At 47.4% G+C, this 21,985-nt stretch overlaps 1 protein-coding gene across 3 annotated transcripts in view; it reads right to left on the bottom strand.

The window, feature by feature from the left end:
* AOAH (acyloxyacyl hydrolase) overlaps window positions 1–21,985 on the bottom strand; it is a 131,079-nt gene that overhangs the window by 59,519 nt on the left and 49,575 nt on the right. For all 3 annotated transcript variants that reach the window (XM_053661628.1, XM_037126482.2, XM_053661630.1), the window contains 6 exons: window positions 20,343–20,413; window positions 16,699–16,759; window positions 15,544–15,614; window positions 14,693–14,741; window positions 12,585–12,633; window positions 10,603–10,697 (listed from right to left, as the gene is read on the bottom strand). In XM_053661628.1, coding sequence (XP_053517603.1) covers window positions 10,603–10,697; window positions 12,585–12,633; window positions 14,693–14,741; window positions 15,544–15,614; window positions 16,699–16,759; window positions 20,343–20,413 — 396 coding nt within the window. The remainder of the gene's footprint in view (window positions 1–10,602; window positions 10,698–12,584; window positions 12,634–14,692; window positions 14,742–15,543; window positions 15,615–16,698; window positions 16,760–20,342; window positions 20,414–21,985) is intronic.

Raw genomic sequence — 21,985 nt, 5'->3', positions numbered from 1 at the left:
TCCATGTTTTCCTGGTTAAATATTTTAGAGTTTGCTTATGGTGTTATGGCGAGGTTTTAAATACTCCTCATTGTGCCAAGTCAGGGAAGAGGGAGCTTTACCAGTGTCTCAGGACCAGTATCTCCTTTGGAGACAGATTATTACCCCATCGACTTCAGTAGTGCTGTTGGGGGGATCAAAGGTCAGTGAGAGAAGCAGGTGGATGAGTATATGCCCTGCACAAGTAAAGCGTCCTGTCTGGGGTGGACCACTCAGGGCCCCTCCCTTCCCCAGTGCACTGTCTCAGGTGTAAGAGGAGTGAATTCTATTGTGAGTGAGTGAAAAACGACCTGAGCACACAAATGGAAGCCTCCACATCGTTTTCTTCCTTAGTAAAGTCGGTAGATAAAAACAAGAAGTCACAGCCACTAAGAACAAAGGCTTCATAGACCCTGGCAAAAAAGGAATGTTTGTCAGATCACATGAAACGCTAAACGCCTTATCCACGCAACATTATACCCAAGACAGTTCAGGCATTTAAGCCAGGCAGTGTGCAAATTAAGATCTCCCTCATCAACTCCTGCTTATTCCTCTTGAGCATTTATGTTCTCAGGAAACTGATCTCAAATGTACCTTAAGTGTACATATGTGGGAAGACTTAATATTTACCAAATTTTTTTCCAAGTTTGTAAAGAGCATCAGAAGCTTGATGAGAATTAAGTCAAGTATTTCATTGCTTCAAAATTTGCTCTGATTTTATCAATGACATAAAAGTGTTTTTTAAAGTGTTTTTATGTCATGCTTGCCATGTGTATACTATTTGGGGGAATATTTTTATATATTATTACTCTGTGAGTGTGTATTTCTATGCATTGAGTAAGTCCTCTGGTTCTCATTTTTAATGTCTATTTAGTAAATACACATACTTTGGTTTGAGGAATATTTTAAGACTTAGCTTCAACAAGCAGCTTACAGTTGGGTTTCTTCAAGCCATCTCAGGTGTGAGAAAGTCATGCATAACTCACACACCCGTCAGGTTCTTCCCATCATCAAAGGGAATACTTTGGTGCCTTTGCTTCACTGTTTGCCCTCAAGCCTTCACCACCCAGCAGCACTGGGGCAATTTGCAGAGTGTATTCCCTTTTCTAATACCCTTAACTGAGTTAGACCTACATTGCTTATTTTCAAATAATACAGTCACTTGGAGGAAATGGCAGCTAACCATTGATGGAAACAGAGGAAAAATAGCGTCATTATCATGCTAAGTGAAATAAGCCAGCCAGAGAAAGACCAAAACCATGATTTCATTTATATCTGGAATCTAATGAACAAAAGAAACTAACAAACAGAATAGAAACAGCCTCACAGATACAGAGAACAGGCTGACAGGTGTCAGAGGGAGGGGGATTTGAGGGGCTGGATGAAGGGCTTAAGCAAAAGCAACAACAGCAACAAAAACCAAGCAGACACAGACAATGGTAAGGCACTGCCAGAGGCAAGGCGGGTGGGGGGAGGAGGAAGAGGGCAAAGCGGGGATAAACGGTAATGGCCATCTTTCTCTCCTGTTTCTCTTTTTCTGGAAGTGAAGCCTAACTAATGAAGAGTACAGGATGAATGTTTTGGAGGCAAATACTGAAATGATACATGACCGTACACAGGCACCTGCATACATTCCTGCCCTGGTTACGCCAGGGGAGAGGCGGCCACACAGAACAACGTGGGCTCACTGCCGACCTGCAGGTTCATCTCCAGCGCAGCCTGGCAGATGAGGTTCTGGGAGAATTCGGGGAGAGGGCATCATCTGGCTCCAGCCTCTGGGATCTCAGGCTGCCCTAGATTGGGTAGCCCTGTTTTTGCAAGGGAATGCTTTGACATAGGCACCTCAAGGGTGCAGTTTAACTCTCTGAGTTTGAGTTGCAAACCCTAGAATCCCATGAGCAGTGGAATGAGTCTCTTTTTGGGGTTCCTGTAGCTCTATAATGAGACACAGAGAGAGAGGCATATCACTTGCAAACCAGTGATGGGTACATCAGGCAACTGTGGTGCCCACCATCCACAGAGGCATAGGTGATAGACATTTCCCAGCTGGTAGCCTTAAAGACTTTCCTTAATTCCTCTGTGTCTCAGTTTCTTTATAAAATGGGCTGCTAACAGCACCTAGCTATCTCACTGGGTGGCTGAGAGGATTTGAAAAGACAGGCTACACATAGAATTGTAAGTGCTAAATAAAAGTTAGCTGATAGAGACATCCATGGGCAGCTCCAGGGTACCACGTCAGGATGTAGCAGAGATACCTACCCCATAAGCGGGGGCTCAGGGAAGGAATCTTAAAAGAACTGTGATCTATGTGAGTTTTGTAAGGTTTCATAACAGGAAGCTGGGTGAAGAGTTTAAGAATTGCCAACATCACATGCAAAACCCCAAGGCTAGATTCATAGTATTATATACAGGGAACACCAACGACCTCCCCTTACAAACTAAGTGAACGCCCCAAACACTAGGAGACCAGCTATCTATTGCTGTGGAATAAGTCACCCCTATACTTGGCAGCTTTAAACACATGGCATGTAAGCTGGCCAGGAGCTATGGCAACACCTGCTCAACTCCGAGGATGACGCCTGTTCAACGCACACGTGAACTTCAGGAGCTCAAGGAGTCATTTTCAGCAAACAGGCAGAGCCTTTCATCTTTGACCCTATGCCAGTTCAAAAACTTATAAGGGAGCAAAGAAATAGTCAAATAAAGAATTATAGCAAAATATGGCCAGTAAAGTTACAGAGGACAATATGGCAGGTAATCATCTTTCATCATTTTGCCTGAAAAGAGCTCTTTTTATTATTTTGTTACCTTGTCAGCTCCTCTTAGTTTCTCCCTTTCCCCTGTTCTATTATTTATTCTTTGAGCTCTAACCCCATAATTTATTTACCCAATGAATGCATGGAGAAATGCATTTACCTAGCTCTTCCGCACCAAATGAGAATGCACTGCACAGTTGGACCTGACCTAACTCAATTCCTTTCATTATTTGCAGAGCGACTGGGGAACCGCATCCAAATTCATAAAAGGGAGAGAACCGCAGCTTAAAATATCCCGCTTTTACAGAGATAATCTCATGTCAATTCTTTTGTGGGGCCGATGAAACAAGTTCTTTCACAAACAGAAGTTAACTCCTTCGAGGGCCGGAAACAGGCCAGTAGGGGGCGTATCAGCAAGGTTGGCTTTGCCACACCTTCTTTTGGTTTTGTAAAGGTTGGGTTGTTTCTAAAGCGAGGTAATTTTTCTGTTTTTGAGAGTTAGTATCTGAAGTCTGGCTCCGGAAGGAGCCCAAAGCCCACCGTCTACTCCAGAGGTAGGGAGACGGGAAGCAGTGACTGGGGCCTAAACTGGGCTCTCGCGCCCCAACACCTCGCTCTTGTAAAATGGTCACATTTTTTTCCTCCTCCATCTTTTGTCTCATGCTGAGAAGCTGTCACAAACCCGGCTGCATCTATTCTCCCGACTTGCACATGTCACAGCCCTAGGTCACTGCCATGGCCTCCGGCCAGGGTCCCTGCCTCCTCCCTGTTGTGACCTTTCAGCCCTGCCATTGTAGTGGGAAAGCAGCTGTAGACAGTGTGTAAGTGAGCGTGCTGCATTCCAATAAAACTTTATTTACAAAAACAGGTGGAGGGGTGCACCTGGCCTACGGGCCATTGCTGACGTCTTCTCTAGGGTTCCCCAGCCTCACTTTGCCTCTGGGCTCCTTGTTTAACTGCCTTGTCTTGGGTACATTAGCTAACCTCTCCAAGGTATCTGTAAAATGCACAGTAGGGTCATTTCTGTATTCAATGAGATAATACTAGTGTAACGCCTAGCAGTTGGTAAACACGTGGTAATATTTTCTTAGTGTTATTATTAAAACTGTGAGTTTGCATGTCTCTTCCCAACTAGATGTGAAGCTCCTTGAGGTCAGATGCTGCTTCCACACCTAGAGCCCCGCTGTCTGGTCTTAGCTGTTGCCTCTGCCTTCGGTGCTGGAGCTCCCACAGCTGGGCGCGGGCCGTCCGCCCAGGGGTGGCACCTGAGGTTCTGCCGAAGCTCGGGGTGGTTCTGGATGATGGCGCGTGTGGGTGTGCTATGTGCCACCTCTGTGCCAAGTTCTCCCTCAGGATGGCCTGTTTTCTTCCCTGCAGGTGGCAGGTGAAAGTGGGAGCAGCCACCTGGGACCCAATGTGGAAGTTGCAAGCTGACGATGATCTACCTGTCCTTTGAGCCCTGGACTGCCTTCCTCGAGATGACTACCAGAGGAATGGGTACTTCCATCTCAAGTCACTGAGTTGGGGGATTCTCTGTCACAACAGCTAGGCCCTGCTTGCTTGGTGACTAGTCTTCCAAGAAGGACTGACCCGCTCAGCCTTCCTTCTGGCTCTCACTGTGTTACTGGCAAGAGACCAGAACCTCTCTGCTCCTTCCTGACTTTCTTTGCTTTGGGCTCTGCACCCGTCAGCCCTTACATTCTTGGCTCAGTGATGCTGATCTCAATTTCTGCCTCTGGAATCACTGGACCTTGTGTTTAGTGATAATCCCTCTTATTTTCCTCTAGGAATTACTGATTACTCATCCATCTGACCAATCCTGCAGCCACTGCCTTGAGTAGTAAATCTTCAGGAAATCATAGAGAAGCCAGTCTCGACCCCTAGGCACTTGGTAGGGGCCAAGACGGGCATCCTCTGTCCCCTTCATCACCCCCAAAAAGTGGCTTGGAGGGAATTCGGCAGGTGAAGGAACCAGTGAATGGTGCACAGCAGTCAATTCCAGTCACCCGAAATGATTTTTCAATGCCAAAATTTCCTCTTTCTTCACTTCTAGCAGAGCTGAGATACTAAGTGTTTCCCCTGTGATAAGTTAGTCCCAGGAGACCCATTTTATGGCTGAGGAACTCCAGGGAGAGGGGAGCAATAAATACAATTATTTAGGGGGCAAGGGACTGCCCCCCAATCCTGCACACACACACCGGATAGCACAGGTGTCAGTGGGTCCCGATGCCTGCCCATGTGGCTGTCTCCACCTACCATGCTGGAGAGCAGGCCTGTGGGCTGAGTAATGATGCCTTTCAGAAGCATGGAGCTTAAAATAATTTGCTCTTACAGTTTTTCATAATACTGAGGGTTTGTCTTTTTAATTCTGGCAGGTGGCAGTGAGGGCTAAGATCAGTGATGTTTTCAGAAGAATGAGCCTACCAGAGCGCCCTGCTCGGCTGGCACGTAGGACACCCACAGGCTCACCTTGGGCGGGGGCAGCAGGGCATTGATGGGTCAGGACTCGGGGCCACGGGCCGCCTGCCTCGTGCCCCCGAACAGGGAAATAACAGAGAGAAATGTTCTGTCTCATGTGGCCTGATCACTGTTGGAGAAAAGGATTCACCACAGTGAACACTGCTTTCTTTTCAGACTGAATAAATGAGGCGCAAAGAGGGTTCAGGTTTCTCTTCTGACCGCTTAGCATCTCTAACCTGCCAGCCCACAAGGTGCTGGAGGAGCATTTTTGCCCTGTTGTACTGACCAACAACCTTCCCTCCTCTTAAAAAACAAGTTCTCTCACTCTTAAATGCTTCTGGAGTCGATAAGAAATTAGGTGAGATAAATTTCCCTATTTTACATGCACCATGAAAATCGGCCAGAAATTTCTGCTTAATGGAAGATTTACGCACACTGATAAATTCAGAGAGCGGGAAGGGGCCGTTAGAGACAGGGCGAGAGCGTGGATACTTACGCCTTGCGTTGTCTGCAGGCTAATAGTCTCCAAACCTAATCTATGAAATCGTCTCAAATCGAGGGATGAAGCGCATAAGGGCTTGGAAGACCAGAGCAGCTTTGCTCTCTCGGGTGAATGTGCATTCTCGGCAGCCAGGCTAAGGGTTCATTTTGTCCTTGACACCACACAGAATTCAATCTGTGCCTACCTACCCTACAGATGGCCGCCTGCCGGGGGTCATGCTGAGATTTTATAACAGGGCAGGCGGCCACCTTTGCTGGCAAAATAAACACGTGGGAAATTGTCCCTCTCTCACCCCTCCCCCACCCCATCATCCAATTCTGGTTTCATGAAATGCAGTCTTTAATATTTTGGAAATAATTGTTGAGCAGATGGGGATAGAGGCAGGAGGGCGGCACCTATTGTGGGCCTTGAGGATCTCTCTACCTCTCTTTCTTTTTCAGATTTATCTTTTCAATTTAATTCAAGCCGTGATTGTTTTTCCAATGAAAGGGGAAAAAAGATAGTGTGAGAGCATGTTCAGATTTGTTCTTTCTTTTCCTTTGAAGTTGAGGTCTTCCGTGGGCTGGAGAAGCTCACTGTGAACCTGAGGACAGCCATCTGGAAGGGGCATGAAGGGGGAGAGGGCAGAACGGCCCGTCAGCCCCTAGCAGGGTAACGGGTGCTTGCTTCTGGGGACCCGCCAGGATGGATCTTTACACCCCCTTTGCTGAATTATAAATATCTTTCCAAGTGAGCACACCCCTAATCTAATCAGCTGTCAACAGGCCTCCAGGGTGCCACACTGTGTAACCAGAGGACAGCAGGGGCAGGAGAAAGGGGACTGTGCCAGCAGGGTCTGAGGCTGTGGCTTCCTTAATGATGGCATGGCTGGGACAGGGTGATGCGTTTGCAGAGGCATCATCGGCTTTGCAGGACAAACACATGTGTGTGGTCTCACCTGGGAGCTGCTATTTGCTTCTCTGTATTTCCCACAGGCCTGAGGCTCCTTGAGGACCTGGGCTTTTCCCACCCTGTCACCCCTATGTCATTGGCCCCTGTCCCAGGGCTTAGCACACAGTAGGTCCTGGGTTATCATTTGGAGATCGGTTGTGTACATGTGCTACAAGTATTTAAAGCTATACGACCGACACAGGAGAGAGCTGAGCTTCACACACCTCACAGGTGCCTGCGAGGCATGGCCCTCCAATCTAGGCTGACCTGTGCAGAGGAAGAGAGTCTACAAGTAATAGATTTAAGAAATGGAAACCTTTTTTTTCTTAAGGAACATGATCCATAGTAGCCAAAAAGTGAAACCATGAATCAGCTTAGCACAGTCCCGGGTGAAGGCTAGGTAGTTTATGGCTTGTACACGGAAAAGGAATCTGTGAACCTGAACAGCTCTCGCAGGTGTGAAGACTCAGGGGGAAGGCGGAAGAGTGACTATGGGTAGGAGTCATTGTAAAACAGGAGGCTCACCAGCCGTGTGCTTGTCACCCAAGTGACTGCCTCCTGTGAGTGTTTGCCTCTGTAGTGGGGGTGGGCGGCTGGGAAAGAGCGGAAAAATACTGAGAAAAGTTGGAGAGGGTGGGGGGATTTTGTTTGTATTTCTCAAAATTAGTCTGACATTGACTTTATACATTTTTTTCTAAGAAGAGTATTAAAAGAATATTTCAAAACCAATCATATACTCCAAAATGTTAAAACCATTCTGTCTGGGTGGTAGCATTAAATGGAATTTTAACGATTTGTTAATAATTTCTGTATTTGCTTATTTTTCTCCACTGAATATTTAACATTTATAATGAAACAAAAGCAATACCACAAATATTCACTCTCTTGCCTTTCCCACCTGGGGCAGGTAGACTTCTCCACTGACCTGGGCATGGCCATGTGCCTTGCTTTGGCTGGTGGGTTGATGGTAGACGTGATTCAGCAGATTTCTTTGTGTAGGGGCCTTGCCCTCTATACATCTGCCATCGCCATGAAAAAACACAGCCTGGGTAGACCGTCCAACCAAGAAAAATGAGAGACGTGTGGACTGGCGCTTGATCCAACCCTTAGGTTGCAGCCGGGATCAACAGAGCCCATTCTTGAGCAGCTGACCTCAAGCAACATGTGTGTGAGTGAGAAGAAATGATGGTAGTTTGTTTTTTTTAACCCTCACCCAAGGACATTTTTTCATTGCTTTCAGAGAGAGAAACATCGATGTGAGGAACTTCAATTGGTTGCCTCCTGTATGTGCCCTGGTGGGACATTGAACCCACAACCTAGGTATGTGACAGGAGTGACTCGGCCACCTGTTTGCTGTGTGTCTATAAAGTGAGCCTGTACTGAAACCATAGCTACTTCAGAAGGGTTTTTTTTTTTACAAAGATTCAGTAAAGCAATGCTTTGGTTTTCTTTAGCAAGTTTCCTTAGCTATTGGCTGAAAGCTAAATGAAACAATCCCCCAAATCTTGTATTGTGATATGTGTACCCACATGATACACAAGTTCAGTGAAAGAAAAGTAGAAAAGTGTTACCCAGAATTCTACCATCCAAAGATACCAGCATTACCACACTGACCTACGGCCTTCCAATGATTTTCTTCATGCACGCAAAACCTGGGTTATCTGTGCCCTTCGTAACTTGCTTTCCCCCCTAACAAATGTGTTTATGTTTGTTAAATGTCAAACATAAACACATTTTCTTGCCCATAAATGTGTCTATACTATGCACATTAATGGTTGCATAATGTTTCATTTTATGGGCGGGTGAAATATAATTTTATATGTGTAATCCCCTATTTTTAATTTCTTTTCTCATTTTTGCTCTTATAAATAACTCTTTGATGGAATACTCATAGACATAGATTCTTGAGCAAATGACTGGTCAGTTTCAAAGGTATACTTCTGATACTCAATTCCTGGTTAAAACCACCAATATTTTCATCTCACTTTGTACATATTGTCAAATTGCCTAACAAAGAAGTTCAAGCAACTCCAGTTCTCATTTGTAGAGAATGAACACACCCATTTTCCTATATTTCTGCTAATACTAGGCCTTTGTCAGCTTTTAACGTTTGTCTCCTTGGCAGGTGATAACTGATACCGCATCATCATTTTACTTTGTGTTTCCTTGATTACCGCTGAAGATGAAACTATTTTTATATTGATCAGTCATGTTCTTGATCATTAAAAATTTAAGTTTTTCTTCTTATTGACATGCAGGAACTCTTTGTAATTAGAAGATTTAAATCCTGCCTTGTATATTATAAATATGATTTTTGTTTTTTCAAATCCTCATTCAAGAATATGTTTATTGGTTTTTAGAGAGAGAGGGAAGGGGAGAGAGAGAGAAACATTGAAGTGTGAGAGAAACGTTGACCAGTTGCCTTCCATATGTTCCTGACCAGGGGTCACATCTGCACCCTAGGCACGTGTCCTGACCTGGAATCAAACCCTTAACCTTTCTGGTGTGTGGGATGATGCTCCACCCAACTGAGCCACCTGGCCAGGGCTAGACTCATTCTTCATTTGTCTTTTAAACTTAGAAGTTTTGACATTGCATACACTTGAAAATTTCATGTAATGCTTTTATTTTTGCCTTCATCTTATGAGATCATGTTCAGAGAGAACCGGAATACTTCTTAAAATACTTTTATTTCAGGAAGACATACATCTGGTACGTCTTCTGAATCTCTGATGGCCTGAGGAGGAGTTTCTGCCACCCTCACGTACAAAAGCACCTGGGCTGTGTGTCCGACACACGCTTTGGTCCTCAGAACTCTACAGAGGCCATCCCATGGTTTTCCGAACTTTAGTGTTAGATGTGTCTGGTGCCCAAAGGCGTTCTCCTCAGCATCTGCACCCTGGTTAGTTGTCTGCTGGGCAGAATGATGGCAAGGTTTCCCTTCACCCTTGGAATAAAAAGAAAAAGCAGGATGTGATGGAGAGAGAGGCTATTTTATACTTGGGCCCGGTGCTCAGTGGGGTGTGGGGTTGAAGACAGAGATCGCCTCCACTTGAAAAAAATTGCCTTTTAGTATTTATTTAGTCACTGTTTCCTCTCTGCTGGATGTTATCTTCTTCTTGGTTTCCTGTTCAATCCTGGGACCCATCTGCATGCCTCTTCGGTGAGTTCCAGAACTCTCCCAGCTGGCGGACTGGCTCGCCCTGCAGCGTTTTGTGTTGTCCACTACCGCTTGCTGGTCAGTAGTGCCACTGCGTTCTCTCACAGGTAGTTATCGTTTCTCCTAAGGAGTCTTCCCTGATCTTACGGCATTCTCCTTTCACGTTCCTGACTCTCAGCTGTTGTTGAGAGTCTGAACTGAATATTTCACAAAGTGTCACTCTTTTCCTATGGCAAGTTTTTTCAAACAAACACTCTTATTTTGAGATCATGAGTATTTTTTCACATGCCCAGATATTTCTGGGCTTGCTCATTCTATACAGGGAGGTCTGTATGCTGGTTCTGGGACACAGGAGAGGTTCAGGGAGGGTTTAGGTTCCTGTCAGATTTCTTTAGTCTGAGAAGAAGGGGTCAATGGAGAATCGGTCATTTCTGTACTGTAATGTCTCAGGATCAGAGCTTCATTTTTCTAGGAGAGGTGCGGTAGGACAGCGCTTTCCTATGGGCTACAGTGTCCATCCCCCCAGGCAGGGGCACCGTTCTCTTCTCAGATGGACGCACCGTCTCCTGTGCTGAGCTTGTTGTGCTGACACCCTCCCAATTCTTACCACATTGTCTGAGACAAACTGAACTGGAAAGGACGTGCCCTTTACAGCAGATTTTACTGAGTGGGAAAGTTCCCACCTGTCTGGAGTTGGCGTCACATTTAGAGAGAGCAAGGGGAAGCAAACCCAAAGGCCAGTGCATCTCGGGATGATTACTGCCAAAATGACTTACCAGGGACATCTGCGAAGCTGTGATCCATTCGGGAGGGATGTGAAAATGAGCGCCCGCTGAGTCTCCCAGCAAAATGATGCCCCTGGGCTGGGAACCTAGGTGGCACAATTGACTTGCATTATTGATGCTCTCAAGTAGTTTGAAGCCTCCAGACTGTGTGGTCAGGAGAGCGGATACCCTGGCGTGTGTTCCATGCACAGAGCACCATAGCAGTGATGCATGGCCACCTTTTGTGTGTTGCGGAGTCGAGGGTGTAGCGTTTCAGAGCCAGAGGAGATTTCTAGGCCGTGGAAATTGGGAGCTAGGCTGTACCATAGAAGGTATGTTTCCTAGCTAGTAATACAAACTGCCGTGAGATATCCTGAGTGAATGACGGATGAATAAATGGACCAAAACTTCATTTGAACTCAGAAACAAGTCCTACAGTTTGGTTCTGGAAATTGCTTCTTGGAAAACATACTAATTTCTGTGATAATTCACTTTAAGAATTACTGATCTCATGGAACAATTTTGATTTATCAAAGATATTATGACCCTTAAAACTCTTAATCCGGATACTCGTATACAAAAAAGGGCTGGATGGCTGGCTCTGGCAGATCAAGGGCAATATGGAGAAACAAAGGTCTCCATGCAGCCCGCTGTGTTTGGAGGTTAAGAATCACTTAATCTGACTCTGGGGCCCATTTACACAAATCTCCACCCATGGGTGATGCATGCGCTCTTCCAAATTCCTTAAGATCCTGGGAGAATTAATTGATGCCTCCCAGAGTCAGAGGGGGAGATTCCTTCCCCCACCTCCAACCAGCCCCTGCCCTCCGGCACCCCCACCCCTCGCCCCTGTCTGCCCCCCATCAGCCACACTGCAGCGGCTTCCTGTCTGGGGCATCTGTGACAATACCTGGACACACAAATGGTGAGAGAGGAGGGCCAGGACATCTGGGAGGGGTTGGGATGTAGGGAATTCAATAGGTTTCCCAGTGTTCCCAGAGACTTTTGCCAGAATTTCACTTAGATTGGAGTTTATTCACCAGTTTATTTGTGCATTTATTCTTTTATTCATCCAACAAGCATTCCTAAACTCGTAACTATAGGTTGGGTCCTTATGTTTTTGGTCTCCTTCCTGCCCTTCTTCCCCTCTGAGAAGGGGGGAAGGACTTAACTGTACCTTATACTTTAAGTTGACTGGGGGCGAGGACTGTTTCATATCTGCTCATGAAAACTCAAAGCCAAGTACAGCTCTTGGTACGTCATAGGAATAGACATGTAGCAAATATCTGTTGAATGATTGCATGCTTGAATGAATGAATGAGTGAAATGCTTCTAAATGGGAGGAAAAATGATTGCCTAAACATAGAACAGTGATGCTACCACAGGTTCTTATTTGGGCATCTCAGGCACACGTTTTCAGTGATATGTGGGTGGTAATAGGTTGTTCCTAACAGTCCCGGGAGCCCAGATGTCTGAGGCATTTAGACATTTGGAATACAGAGTCTTTGCTCAGCTCCTTTTGGGAACGCCCATGGCTGCTGCTTGGGGGTTTCCCTGGAGTCATCCAGGTGTCTTCATCCCAGATGACACAGGGACTCGGTCAGTTCAAGCCCAGACATCTGAGCTTGTTGTGTTTTAAGAAGGACATGGACAAGAGGAGAAAGGATCACCTCCACTTATTTTCTTATTTGGAGAAGTGCTGGATTTCAGTCACTCTGTTTTCTATGTCGCAGCTTTTTCTAACATTATCATTTAAGCTCCCAATCCTCAGATAAGGGAGACAAACAAATTCAGTTTTGCTTTCTCTAGATTTTGCCTCCTTCCTCTAGAATCCTTTTCATATCTCCTTCAGATTTGTCGGCAAAATAAATATAAATTGGTCAAGTTTAGGTTGCGGCATCAGGCACTTCCTCACTTGGGTGGTCCATTCCCTTCAATTTGACTCAGACTAGAAAAAAACACCCCATAATCAAATGAACTTTTACAACTCCTACCTTCACAGAATTTCTTCTCATAGGGAACTCCATCTTTTGGATCGATACCCTTTAAAGGAGAAATGATGGGATTAGTGGTTTGTTTTTAAATTTATGACACACGTACACTAAGTCCTCCCCAAATGGCCTTACAAGTGCAAAAGCGCATCAGTAGATAAACCCTGCAAAGTCTCGAGTCCTTCCTCCCTCACAGCGACTCCCATGCAAGCAAGTCGGGCTTTACGGAACTGGTCTCCCACCACAAGCGTTGATACTTCTAGAGCCGTGATCCACCATGGGGCTGTTTTCGCCCTCCCACCCTCTCTCCAAGGGACATTTGTCTAGAGAAAATTTTGGTTGTTACAATGGGGAGGAAGGAAGGGGGGGCTACTGGCACCTGGTGGGGAGAGGACAGATGCTGTGGAACAGCCTGCAGTTTATAAGACAGCACCAGCAATCAAGAATTACCCCACCCAAATGTCACCGGTGCTGGAGGGCACTGGTAGACCACTAGATAGTAGTAGTTGTATTAACTGCATTTTAAGACAAGTGCTCGGTGGTCGGAGATGTGCTAGAAACAGCGTATTTACTCTCTTGGTCTTGGGGGCTCCCAGTGCATGTGACATCAGGCATGCTGAGAAATCTGGAAGCAAATGAAACTGTCCAGGTGTCTCCGACCCAGTACTTCCTGAACTTGGCTACAGAATCCCTCCCCCAGCACCTATTAACATCACACCCAACACTGGGTTCTGAGGAAACGGTTTGGGAAATAATAGGTTTGATGGCTGTAAAACCCCTTGTGAGTTTATGATTCTGTGAGTCACTTTGCCTCTGTGAGAATGGGCAGGTGTGAAGGTGGTGGGTCTTTCCACCATGACTGATGGGGGGCTGCGGCATCTCAGCTTCCTGAGCTCCTGGTAAATTTCCATCCATGGAGCACAGTGTCCTGCTGGCCTTCCTTATGCAGGTGGCACAGCATGTCAGAAGGAGGGATGGGGCCATGGAACAAGGACAGCAGTCTCACGCACTGATCAACCCCCTCTGTCCTCTAACATGACACCTTAGCTTGAGTTTACCAAAGCAAGAGCTGCCTTGGGGGTCTTGGCACCTTAAGATATAGGGGATATGCCTTCTCCTCCTCACGAAAAGACAGTGTGACTGGAGGGTGGGGAGGACTAGGGTACAATCTGTCCTGTTCACCATACCCCAGAAGTGTCTTGGAAAAAGGGAAATATTTATAGAAATGTTCCCCAAGTCATCTAAGCAGATCAATGAGGCAACTATTTAGAGGCAATTTATCTTAAAGCCAGGGAATCTTAAACATCAGGGCTCCTATTAGCACAATCCCTGCTTCTGAGGGCTCTGGGAGCAGCTGGGAGCCATAGAGTGTTCTAGATGGAGAGGAGAAGCCAGGCTGCATTTGGGACATAATTTCCATGTAAGCATTTGTGAGAAATACAAAAAGAGATCTCAAAGAAAGGGTCTGCATTTTCAAGACTCCAATAATTTGTTAGAATTCCTTTCATTGTTCTAATCATTTGTTTACTTTCATACTTGGTGTATCTGTAATTTGGTATTGAGGACGCCTCTCATTGCATAACCTCAAGGCCTCACAAAACCTGGGTCAGCAGCTGCTGCTGTCCTCACATGCATGTTTGGTTGGCTTTCCTCCTCCTCCCCCTTCCTCTGTCTGGACACAGCTAACCCATTATTTATAGGGAACTGGGCCACCAGATCTCCGTGCTCCATGGTGTAACTACAGGGCACAGTCCACACTACCTGACTCGCCTTAAGAAACAGGGAAAATGGCAGCAATGACATGGTGACAGCCATCGCTTTGCTCTAGCAGATGTTAGGGTCACTGTGAAACTTTGCTGACACTCCTCTTCATCTAATTTCAGACTGTTCATAGGACAATGAAGGGTCTGGCTTTACAGAACTGGTTAGGTGTGGGTGGCCTTCAGCAAGGCTTAAAGGGGCTGTGATGAGTGTAGGAGAGCTCATCTCCTCCATTTGAAGGAGAGCATAGCTTTGGTCTGTCATCCTCTTTCTCGGATGTGACAAACACGGATAAGGAGCAGGCTCTCAGGAGGGCAGGCCTAAGTTCAAGTTCAAATCTACTTGCTTACCCAAATGCCGTTACAGTTGGAGTCCTGGTGCGCATCCCAGTTGTCTGGCCTGGGAAGAAAACGTCAGCATTGGTCTTCAGCACATGTTTGTCCCTCAGTACCGTCAGCTTCGTGGAGGAATGCCCCAGGAGCTCTACCCGAAATGTTACTGAGAGACAGCAGGCTCTACTCAGCCCCTTGGCTTCACCTCCATGAGGGACATGGGCTGGGAATGCTGGCCCGGACCAGCCTTCTCACAGTTGACTGTCCCTGCACTGCTTTGCTGTGGGACAGTGCCAATGGGCAGACTAAATGAACCTGCAGTCCATTTCGTTGGGATTGCTGACGCCATTAAAACAGTGCCCCTCAAGTCCCTAACACCTGGGTGCTTTAGCACTGTGGTCACAGCAAAGATGACATACCCAGTTTTTTGAAGTGAGACAAGTGGTTGGCTGAACATCAGCCCAGGACTAGAATGTGATGTGTTTGTCACTCCCTGGAGCCCTCCCCTAGGTCCTGGTGGGAAGGGTGACTGTCTCCCTGTGGGAGCCTCAGCAGGTGGTTGGGAAAACGCCCACAATGAGCTGTTTCTCCCACTAAACTGTGAGCTCCACAGAGGAAGAGGCCTATTTTCATTCTGTTTACTGCCCAGCAGGGTGCAGCATGGTTGGCAATGAGCAGGTTAGGTGAGTTTTTCACTCAGGAGCCCTTAGTGAAAAAAGATGTTTTTGTGTCCCAGAGGTTTGCCTCCGTCGGGATGGGGGCCCTACTGTCTGTGAGCGTGAATCCCCTAGGCTGGGGAAAGGAGTGATGCTTCCTGCCTCCTCTTCGGAAGGTAGTTTTCAGGACCAGTGGCCAGCTGAAGCGCTTACCTCCTGCCGGGGTACGCTGTCCCGTCGCTGTCGTTGCAGTCCCGCCCCCGCCAGTGGTAGCCTCGCAGAGTCTGAAACCCAGGAGCATGAGAGAAGGGTCAGTCCTGCCTGACCTTCATGGCAAGGGGCGGTCAGAGCTGCCTGAGGGACACTGGCCTCTGCTGTCTGTAACCCAGACACAGTCCAGGAACACTAGCGATCACTTAGGACACTAAGACGAAGATGATAAAATACGCTGCGGGGGGTGAAATGCGCCACAGTGCCAGTGCCAATAACAAGGGGCAGTGTGTGCATATGTGAGTGTATGTGAGCCTGTGTGTACACTCTACTGGGTGTGTGCCTGTTTGTGGGTGCATGGGGGATGCACACATGTGACTACTCATGTAATCAGACACACTGCACACGTATGGCCACGCGTAGTCACACATGCGTGCATACATGTGTATCTCTGTGTGTGTGTCTCTGTGCAAGTTCACCACCTGTAGGACCATCCAACTCCCTGAACTTTCTCTGTCAATCACCAGTTTTGTGAGGCTTTAATCAATTAGTTTATTTGGTCAAATGATTAATCATTTTACTGGATAATTAAAAAATCTTTGGCAAAACTGGTTAATTATGTGGACTTATTACATGCTGGCCCTGTCTGACTTGAAAGAATCAAGAGTCGTGATAACATCAGACGATGCTCTTAGTTCCCTGTTCCCAGCTGGACGGTCCAAGATCTTAGCAGCTTCGGGACTTTGAGACGTGGTAGGGACTCGTTTCTTTCACAGAGAGTATCCTGACACCCTGATAGCTCCAAATCAAACGTGCCCAGCTGCACGCTCCCTCTCGCACACTCACACACACTTTTAAAAGGTTAACTGAAGTAGGTTTAAGACTTTCCAGAATAATTCCCAACACCTTTCCAGATCATTTCAATCCCTACAGAGGTTTCCAGCTATGAATGGCCTCAGGAAACCAAAACCCGTGCCTAAAATCCACCTCGATGGTCTATGCATTATTAAGATGCTGAAAAGTCTATAGAAACAGTGAAATGGTGTATTATCAAATTAAAAATGCACTCAAGTGGAATTCAGTGTTGCCTTATTAAGGAGACTTGTAGGAAGTGATGCAAGAGTCTGTGGCCATCTGGTTGCTATTAACCATACTCACTGGGAACGCACTGTATTTGTCTGAATCAGCGTCTCTGAATGGCACAGAATTCTCTATGCTTCTGGAGGAAAGAAAACAAAACACCTGGTGAGCTAAGGGAAAAAAAAGGAACTGTGAAAGCAAACACAGACATTTTCAGATATGGCTGTTTTGAGTTTATACGACAGAAGCCCATTCTAAAAATAAAATAAAGAGCACCAGGCAAACTTGGCCCATTTCTGCTCTTCACCAGCGGAACTCTTTCCTCTCTGCCACTTAACTCGCCCCCGTGGGGGAGAGAAGTAACTGAACTGAAGCATTCATGGGCGTGGGTACTATTGTTCAGATTCATTTCCCTGGGAAGGAGATTGCATTTTGGGTCCATTTAGCGAGCTCAGCACTTGCGATTGAACTTGTGCCATTTCATACACCACTCCATGATGCAAGTCATTTCTTAAAACTCTGCTCTTGAAATTTACGATGAGGATCTTGAGGCATAAGATAGGAGATTCTGTACGCATTTATGTGAAATAATGCATATGTAGGTTTATGGGTTTGGGAAGTAAACAAAAAGAATAGGTTGTTAAGAGGGGACCCTCCTTATTTAGCATCGTTACAATAAAACATAGACAGTGTGCCAGGCCAAGTGGCTCAGTTGGTTGGAGCATTGTCTCAGACAATGGATTACAGGTTCGATCCCCCATCAGGGCACGTACCTAGTTGCAGGTTTGATGCCCCCGAGAAGCAACCAATTGGTGTTTCTCTCTCCCATCAATGTTCTCTCTCTACCCGCCTTCCTCTCTTTCTAAAATCAATAAAACATATCCTCAGGCAAATATTAAAAAGAACAGGCAGTGTGTAGGCACTGTGAATTCTGATCAAAACAAAACAACAACAAAAACTGGAAACTCGATTGCCCCGTGGTGGTAATCTGGTATCCTACATATCTTTTTTCCAGTAAAGGGATGACTTTTCTCAATTTATTTCCTTGTTTATTCACCGAGTTCCTACTAAATGCTAAGCACAGTGGTGGGTACTAGGGATAAAAGGTTCACTAAGAAATGGTATCCCCGCACTCCAAGAGATGGGGGCACAGCGACAGAACAGGGTGCAGAGGTCGGCATCGGTGAGCCCGGAGTACTGTGGGGGCTGGGTGCCTGTAGTTAGGCCGGGAGCTGGAAAACTTCCCACAGGCGGGGACACCTCCAATGTGTTGTGAAGGCTTATAGACCGGACAGGAAGGGGGCAAGGAGGGGCCAGAGCAGGCCAGGCTTTGCTGCCTGAGGGGATCTGATGGAAGGATTAGTGAGGAGAGGACCCAGTGGGTCTGTCTCTGCCACCTGCTGACTGTACTGGCGGGTCAGGTGTTTCATGTTGAGAACCTGCTGCTTACCTAAAAGTGGGGCTGAGAGTTGAGAGACAAACAATGTAGTGTCTCTGAGCCCGACATTTGGGACCTGGCTGCTGGATTCAAACAGCAGATGTATCCATGACTAGCTCTGTGACCTTGAGCATGCAATTTTACCTCTCTAGAAAAGGGGACAATACTGGTGCCTGCCTTACAGGGCTGTGTTGACAATAGTCCCTGTGGCAAGAACAGTGCCAGGTACCTTTCGGTTATCATCATTGATATGGAGCCACAAGTTTTTTGCCGGACAAAAATGATGTTGCATTTGGATGTGCTTTGTAAACCCCAGAGCACTGAATAAAGTTGACATGGTGCAAATTAGACTTGAACCACAGTGAGTTTTAGAAAGAAGAAAATACACTGCTTTTGCTTTTTCCTAAAAGAATTTCCCTTTTAAATTAGGCCAGGAAAATTCCTTGCCTCAGATGCTCTGGAAATCAGTTTTGCAAAGGTGGTTCCATTGAAGAGTTGTCACGTTGGGTCCTGTGGGTCCATGTTTGATGTGCAACAGGCAGTGATGCTCTCAGCAAGGAGCGGGCCAGGGGTCCCCATTCAACAAAAGCTGGGCATGAGGAAAAGATCGGGGCCCGGGAGCTAGATGCATCTCGGCCTCCCTGCATCCTCTTTCTGTCTAGCATTTCCCATGACCCCTTGCCCCATATCCTGGTGCTTGCCCTCTGCACCCACCCCTACTCATGAAAACAGGTGCTAACACTGTTTAGGGGACCCAGGCTAGTACTGCTCACAGCTGGTTTGCAGGAGCTCATGGGGCACATGAACCAGGAAAAGTTCTTCAACTCTTGGATCCCTAAGAGGCTCTGCATGTGGGCCAGAAGCATCCTTGTCCCTCTCACGAGAAACGTCTGCAGCAGACGGGCAGTGTGCAGTGGACTTAGGTTCTGTGGACCTCAGGAGATGCAGGGCGGCAGAATGTAGGACACGTAACTCTGTCATGGCTGAACTGTGCTCACCGATCCGATACGTTGAAGTTCTAACCCCAAGTCCTGGTGAATGTGACCTTATTTTTAGAATGAGGTTTTTGCAGATGTTATCTGTTAGGATGAGGTCATTAGAGTGGGCTCTAATCCAGTATGCCTGGTGTCCTTGTAGAAGGGAAGATGGCCATATGAAGTTAGAGGCTGAGGCTGAAGGGATGCAGCCAGGGACACTAAGGATTGACGGCCACCACAAGAAGCGAGGGGGCAGGGAAAGATCCGACCCAGAGCCTCAGGGGTATCTCAGAGGGGCCCTGCAGACACCTTACTGGCAGACCTGCAGCCCCCAGAACTGGGAGAGAACACACTTCTGTTGTTCTAAGCCAGCTGGGTTGTGTATTTTATTGCAGCGACCCTAGGGGACTAACACAGCCTCGTAGTCTGCCCCACCTTTGGCCGCTCTCACCTGCAGGCCGTCAGAGTGAGAACGAGGCCGGACTAAAATCGGCTCACTTGACAGAACCTGCCTCCCGAAGAGCAAGGAGGAAAGCCACAGGCACCGGGGCGGATGGTGTGCTCCCAGGGACCGCCCTACAGCTACAGAGCATGGTTTGGGGAGCTTCATCTGGACCTGCAGCTCCCACCGTCTGGCCCCTGGAGAGAATGTGAGCTCTATTGGGGGGTGGGGGCTGGGGCCTGGGACAGAGGCCACCACAGCCTGGAGAATTGCAGCATGTCCCCACTAGTTCCCAGGCCAAGCAGCCTGCATTAAAATCACTTCCAAGTGATTCTGAGGGGTAGCCCTAATTTATCATGTACCTTAAATTTACCATGGGGAATTTACCACGGGGTTGACAGTGAAGGCATGCTCTCTGCTTTGTAGGAATTTTTGTGAGCATTAAGTAAACGTATGGGGAAATGGACACTCAAAGACATGAAGTGGCTCGTTTTCAAAGCCAGCTCAGGAGGCAGCATCACCAGGAGCCAAGAACGTGGATGCCCCCGAAGAACACGTGTGGCCCAATGCACCTGGGTGGCAGGTCTCTCGGGTCCTTGGTGGGTGGGAGACATGGCTTCAGCGGTGGCCTCTATCCCCACCTTGCGGAGAAGGCGGGTCTCGAGGTGCAAAGATACTGGTGTTGGGTATATTTGTAAAAGAATTTGTTTGGAGCTCATTTGTCCTCTGAGTCATGAGCAGGAAGCACTTTCCCTTTCAGGAAGATGCCTTGTGCATTCGAAGGCGGTTTTAGTCCTTAGAAAACAGGGGCAGCCAGAGCTGCCACCCCGGGCAGGAGTCAGAAGGGTAGAGGTCGAATACGTACGATTTAATCTCCTGACAGATCTTGGCCAAAAATGGGAGTGAGCAAATGTCTGAACTGCTTCTGGAATACTTCTGGAGGGAAAAAATAATGAAAAAGGGTTGTTTAGCTCAAGGAATGGCTCCCCAATTTCTAGAGCCCCTTCCTTTCCTGTTGGCCCCAGAGTTGGGGTTTCTGAATTCCCCTTTCACCAGAACCCGGGCCATTCTACTCAACTAGATTTACCTCTTGTTCCTGGCCCCACGCTGCACCCTGGGTCCACACCCGAGCCTGTGTTCAGGCTCATTCCTCCTCTGGAGGGCAGCCCCTTCCTCTCCACCCAGCCAGCATCCCCGCCTTCCCCTGTCTGCCTTCCCCTGCCCTTCCCCAAGGGCCTGGCCCACTTTGGGCTGATCTACTCAGACAACCAAATTCCTCTTCCTCACTATACTCCAGTGCTTGGAAAAAAGGACTCGAAAATGAAGGGCATATCAAGTAAAATCATTCCCTCCTGTTAGATGAATGGGAAGAAGCAGAGAGGATGGGATCCCCCCGGTGGGGGCAGAAGACAGTGCAGATGAAGCTCCTTGTGCGTGGAGAGCAGAGGGGCTGTAGTTTCCTAAGCCTCTCCAGCTCCCTGATACGTGAAAAGCCTGGCCTTTTACTCAGTAGTGCCTCTAGAAAGATAGTGATTTCCATGCTGCTTCCCTCAGAGGAAAGAAAAACACAACAGAGCAGACTGTGTCCCGAATCACCATTTATCAATGAAGGGAGAGACACCAACGACTCCCACCCACAGATGACAGGGACCTGTGTTAACCTCAGGGTCTCCAGGCCTGTTGGCAGCTGCAGACCTTGAGGCCTGATCCCAGGGTTTCTAACCTCAGCATTTTTTGCCATTGGGGGCTAAGTAAGTCTTAGTGATGGGCTGTCTTGTGCACTGCAGGCTGGTAGCGGCATATCTGGTGTGTAGCCACTAGGTGCCAGCAGCCCAGAAAAGTCTCCCAACGTTGCCAAACGTCCCCGGGAGAGGACCGGATTGCTGCTGGTTGGGAACCACCGAAGTAAGGCAGGAGGGGCACGGCGGTGAAAAGGAGGGCTGATTAGAAGGTGGAATACTGAGACCTGGCAACTGGTTGAGTTGGGGACTGTAGACACACTGTAAAACGAACGAACGCCAACATGAAATACGCCCCCATATTGCTGACAGTTTGGAAATGTGGACACATTCTGAGACCCAGAGGTCAAAGCCAGGGGCACTGGAATGTCTGAGCTGCTTCTGTACTTTAGTCTGAAGGCCTTGGTTTAATAAACGTGGGACAACAAGCGGGGGTCGAAGAAAGGGAACAGCAGTGAAGGGGGTGGATGGAAGGTCTAGGGGGAGAGTGCCTGCTCTCTGTAGACAGCCAGCCTGACCTGGTATCTGCGTGGTGAGGAGCTTTTCAAGTCTTGTCCTGTGTCACTTTACTTGGATTTACTTGGTCTCGGGTGGCATTTGAACAGCAGCAATGTTTAAGCAAATGTGTCTAAACTTTTGGCGTCTCTGGGCCACACCGGAAGAAGAGTTGTTTTGGGTCACACATTAAATACAGTGCGACATGTCATCACAAAAAATTCACCATGTTTTGAGTAAATGTACGATTTTGTGTTAGGCTGCATTCATAGGC

Source organism: Artibeus jamaicensis, unplaced genomic scaffold (assembly GCF_021234435.1).
Source record: "Artibeus jamaicensis isolate MK-2021 breed Jamaican fruit bat unplaced genomic scaffold, CSHL_Jam_final contig_1016, whole genome shotgun sequence".
Lineage (NCBI taxonomy): Eukaryota > Metazoa > Chordata > Mammalia > Chiroptera > Phyllostomidae > Artibeus > Artibeus jamaicensis.
This window is presented reverse-complemented; position numbering and strand designations above follow the sequence as displayed.